Source organism: Tupaia chinensis, unplaced genomic scaffold (genome assembly GCF_000334495.1).
Source record: "Tupaia chinensis unplaced genomic scaffold, TupChi_1.0 Scaffold000238_1, whole genome shotgun sequence".
Taxonomy (NCBI): Eukaryota; Metazoa; Chordata; class Mammalia; order Scandentia; family Tupaiidae; genus Tupaia; species Tupaia belangeri.
The window spans coordinates 8,158,710-8,163,867 of NW_006159716.1; the positions used below are offsets into that span (position 1 = coordinate 8,158,710).

At 55.2% G+C, this 5,158-nt stretch overlaps 1 protein-coding gene across 1 annotated transcript in view; it reads left to right on the top strand.

The window, feature by feature from the left end:
* Positions 1-3: 3 nt before the first annotated feature.
* Positions 4-5,158, top strand: part of MTCH1 (mitochondrial carrier 1) — a gene marked incomplete at its 5' end in the record, with an annotated part of 18,226 nt that continues 13,071 nt past the window's right edge. Inside the window, 2 exons of the mRNA XM_014587824.1 lie at positions 4-258; positions 4,790-4,874. Of these exons, the coding sequence (XP_014443310.1) occupies positions 4-258; positions 4,790-4,874 (340 nt within the window). The remainder of the gene's footprint in view (positions 259-4,789; positions 4,875-5,158) is intronic.

The following is a 5,158-nucleotide window of genomic DNA, read 5'->3' on the forward strand; positions in this document are numbered from 1 at the left end:
GGGGGGGCGGGAGCGGGAGCTCGCGGCGGAGCAGCAGCGGGGGTCGAGGCCCGTGCTCGCGATCCGCCGCCCGCGCACCGCGCTCACCCTCGCCACCCTCGGCCTGCGGCGCAGCCCACGGCCCGCAGGATGGATGGAGCGTCCGGGGGTCTGGGCTCCGGGGACAACGCCCCGACCACCGAGGCTCTTTTCGTGGCCCTGGGCGCGGGCGTGACGGCGCTCAGCCACCCGCTGCTCTACGTGAAGCTGCTCATCCAGGTGGGGGGCTGGCGACGCCGTAGGGAGACGGGACCCTGTGAAGGTGACAGGCCGAACCCGGAGGACTGGGGCCGAGGAGGCCATGGCGACCGATGGGGGAGAGGCGGGTTTGCGAGGTCTGCGGGGCGGGAGAGAGGAGGGAAGCGGTGAGGAGTCTAGAATACGGGGTGTAGGAGAGGGAGCGGAGGCTTCAAAACAGATTTGGGAGAGGGTGGGAGACACTAGGCGTCTGGAGGGGTTCAGGGCAGAGGGCCGTGGGACGCAGGCTGATTTGGGAGCGGTGGACACAGGCTAGGGAAGGGCATCGATTTGGGGCCGAGAAGTAACAACAGAGGAAGGGCGAGAAGTTTTGGCGAAGGGGTGGCAAGGTTGATGGGGGCGCCGAGGCAGAGTATTGAGAAGGAGGGGAGCAGCTCATCATGGGGCCGAGGGGACGGGGACTCCAAATTTGGTAGAGGTGGGTTGAAAAGGCTTGAGGGACAAAGGAGTGGGCGCCAGGGCCATGGAAGCCAGGACTTCAGACTGTGGGAGAGGAGGGGACAGAGGTATTGGGTTTAATGGTGACGGAATTTGGTGGGAGAGTGCGCAGGCAAAGAATAGAGCGGGGAGAGCTCTCGTTCACAGGAGACGGGGGCTCCGGATTTGATGGCGACGACAGATTTGGTGGGAGGAGGGGAACAGATCGGGCAACGCATTGGGGGAGGGGAGTGGCGGCGATGTGTCTGGAGGCCGGAGCGAGGCGGCTTTTAGGAGGAAGGGGATGACGCATTTGGATAAGAGAACAGAAATGGTTGGGGTCCGGATGGACGCTGTGCTCTGTCCGGGGGTCGGGCGGGCTGACGGGGTATGAGAGTGTTGGAATTGGGCAGAAGGGACAGTGGAGAATAGGTGGGGGCTAGCAAGAATTGAGAACGAGATGGGGTGTCTCTGGAGTGGAGGGGTGCATAGGCGCAGTGGTGGTGGCCAGCAGTGCGCTATGGATGCTGGAGATAGGGCATGAGCTGGAAGAAGCGTGTGTGTGGTGTGTGTGTGTGTGCATTTGGCAGAATTAGGCGGGCAAATGAGGGGGGTGTTTTGATGAGGGGGTGTTTAGGTCTGAGCTGATGCATGAAGGTGTGGGATAGGATATTCCAGTTAAGAAGGGGGTGGGGGCAAAAATTGAGATGGAGACCCAACTGAGATTTGAGGTTTGATTCGAGTTGAGGCAAGTGTGTGTCAGGTTTTCTTGTCATTATATTGGACCGAGAGACGGTAACATACACTAGGAATGCCAGAGGAGGCCTTGAGAATGGGTCTAAGAAGTAGGGGTCATGGATTTCTGGGTGCCACCAGGAATATGACGAGGAATGAGGATACTCTGTCAGGGGTGCGAAGGTGCCCCACGAGAAACCAGTCGTGTCAGATCTGGAGATGGCTGATGGGGAAAGGGTCCAGACTGGCATTTGGTTATGTGAGAGCGATCGAGATTACAGGTTCAGGAGAAAAACTGTCTCGGAGGCAGGAGGTGAGAGTACTGGGACTGAGGGAGGGAGGTTGGGTGCGGGCTGGATTGCGGGGTGTCCAGGAGGAGGGTCTGTGGCGTGAAGGATGCTGGAGCACAAGGCATGGCGGACTCTGGAGGAGATGGGGAGGTGGCTTCATCTTTTGGACGGTGGTGGTTTGGTTTGCAGGTTTGAAAAGAAAATGGAAATCCAGAGGTTTGGCAGGGGAGGGGAGTGTGAGGGAGACTGAAGAGTAAGAGCCAGAGAGAGGACGGGTAGGCAAGGAAGGGGGAGCCCTGCTGACTGGCAGAGGTGGCCTACCTGATTTGAACCCAGTGGCTCTGAGTGGAACCAATTTTAGAGTGAGAGCTTGGGAATCAGAGGAACATGTTGCACAAAGGCTGATTGCTGTTTGGGGGACAGGACAGATTTGGGGGTTACCTAGATGGAGTGCCTAAGTGCAGGCCAGACGTTAGGTCTGGGCAGAAGACTTGAAGAAGGTGGACTGGCCCTACCAGCATCTGCCATAGGGCCACAGCTTTGGCCGCCGTTAAAAGTAGGTTAACAGACTTGGGGTGATGTTAGGTGAACATGAATTAGCAACAGACTTGGGGGTGAGATACAGCCAGTGTGCCCCTGATAACCCGAGTAGGAAATAGATCAACAGTTTGGGGAGTCAGGGGACTCTGTGCTGGAAGGACACAGATTTAAGGGTGAAAGTGGAATTAGTGGGTCTCCCAAGTTGTAGTGACAAGACTGGGAGCAGTAGTTGGGACTTGGAGTGGAGGATATGAAGGGAATGACATCTTTATTGAAGTGAACAAAAAATCAGACCAAACTTCTGAACTCAGACCCTCTGAACTTTTAACCCAGAAGGGCACCGTCTGGAACGGCCAGGCTGGCTGCCCGTGCCAGCTGGCTCATCCCTTGCCTCCAGGGGCTCTCCTGGGCTAGAATTAAAATAAAAATTTTTTTTAAGTCAGTCTCTATATGGCCCAGTAGGTGACATGGTAGTTAAGGTGCTGGACTCCCACATGGTCGACCACTGTTCGAATCCTGGACCTGGCAGCTTGAAAGTCACACCAGGCACATGTGGGTGCATGGCCAAAATTCCAAGGGGAGAATGGAGCAGAAGGGATTGAGGCGTGGCCATCCCCCGGGATGATTTCTTATTTCTTATTTTCTGTCTCTCTTTAGCAAGGGCACGTTTTCCCTATGGCAAAAGCTTAAAAAAGAAAAAAAAAAAAAAAAGACTGCCCTTATAGAGGAGTTTTTAAATTTACACTCCGTAATCTGTCACGTGTCTCAGAATCACATCCACAGGGACAGCCTGAACACTTGCCCCTGACTGAGGCAAAGAAAAACGGAAACAGCTAGACAAGTGCTCGACACACTCTTCAGCCAGTTTTTAAGGCAGAGCTGCTTTTCTTTTTTTTGAGAATTTTTTAAAAAATTCTTTTATTTAACTTTGTTTATTTTAATTTCCCAGAGAGGGACAGAGTGTGAGAAAGTGGGAAAGCAAACCGCCAGGTCCGGGACTTGAACCACTGTCAGCCATGCGAGAGTTCAGCGTCCTTAACCACCACGTCACCTACTGGCCCCAAGAGAGATTGTTGCTGTAGGGTGTGTGTGCTTGCTGGAGAAACAGAGACAGAGAGACAGAAAGTGAAAAATCACTCCCCAGGGGTGTTGGCCATACTGTAATTCCTTCTCCATTTTCATCTTGGGATTCTGGGCACACATGCACACACACCCAGCGTGAGTTTCACGCCACCGGGTCCAGGACTTGAACTATGGTCAACCAGTGGGAGTCCAGTACAATCCTACTGTGCCACCTGCTGGCCTTAAGGCAGAGCTTTTTTTTAGAGAGAGATCATTTTTGCTATAGGGCACTTATGTTTGCCCAAGAGACAGAGACAAAGCAAGAAATCATCCCAGGGGGATGGCCACGCCACAGTCCCTTCTGTTCCATTCTCCCTCTCGGGATTTTGGGCATGCACACGCATGCACCCAGTGTAAGTTTTAAGCTGCTAGATCCAAGACTCGAAGCATGGTCAACTGCATGGGAGTCCAGTGATGTAACCATTACACCATTCGCTGCTCACAAGGCAGAGCTGCTTAACCTGCTGTTTCTGCTCCCTCTATGGCTACAGGCCTGGTCCTCTTCCATATCCGGAGGAGCTGCTCTGGTCCCTGGGCACAGCTGGCCTGCTTCGAGGACATTGGACTGGTGTCCTGGCACCATCTCACCCCAACCTGGGTACTAGGCTAGACACTTGGTCTCCTGCCTGGCAACAGAGAGAATCTTCCCATTAGTTGACAGCACAGCAAATGGCCCTGCCCCTCACAGAGACCACGCCCCTCACACGGATCCTTCACCCACCATGGATTAACGTGTGCTTCTGTTAGGCCAGCCCTTGTGCAGCATTGTGATGGCCCTGCAGAAGTGAGGGGGCGTTGGTTACGGGAACACGGGATGTTTGAGGTGCAAACCCGTTAGGATATGCGTGAGGAACAGATGGGATCTGAGGTAGCCAGCCGTGGGCCAGGTCTGGGAATGGCGTCAGGGGATCAGGTAAGAAATTTGAGTGTGGTGAACTCCGGAATGGGTGCCGTAGAGCTGCGCTGCTTGACCAACTTTGGGACCAAGGTTTGGGTGTGATGTGTTTTGGTGGTTTCCCTTTTGGAACTGAGGTTGGAACGAAGTCGTCGGCCTGGCGTGAGCGTTAGCCAAGACTCTGAGATGAGAGTGGGGTTCAGAGTACATAGGAGTGGACGTTTCCACTCTTGACACAGCTGGGATTGGAAGGTGGTAATGGGGAAGCCTGCAACTTAGATTGCAGTCGGCAGGTTCTGGGACTGGGCGTTTCTGTCATTGAGAGAGCTCACGTTGCTGGTGGTCACAGACAGTAGTGAGGCTTCTGGTGTTTGGATGGGAAAGCGTGAACGGGACTAGCCCTAGAATTTGGGGGAGGAGAGTTACAGACCCAGGACAGAGAAGCCAGAGATGGACTCGCCAGTGGAAACTGACCTTGCTTTTGTCTTTGAAGGTGGGCCATGAGCCGATGCCCCCCACCCTGGGGACCAATGTGCTGGGGAGGAAGGTCCTCTACCTGCCAAGCTTCTTCACCTATGGTGAGTGTGCTTTCCAGGCAGGAGAGCCCGTGTCCCGTGAGAAGAGGCATCCAGTTGGGGAGCAGGCCCGGCTGGCCCTGTGGGGGGTGGCCCGTCCTGCAGCATGGCACCCAGAGTTGGAACTGGCACAGAAGAGAGGCCCTCAGAATGTGGCCAGAGACAACCAGGCGGCGGGGCGGGGACAGGTGGACAATACGGCTTCAGTTAGTTCCCGTGCCTGCAGCTGCCAGCCGCCACACCAGGCCGCAGGAAAGGACAGGCAGGGGCCTGAGAGGGGGGCAGAC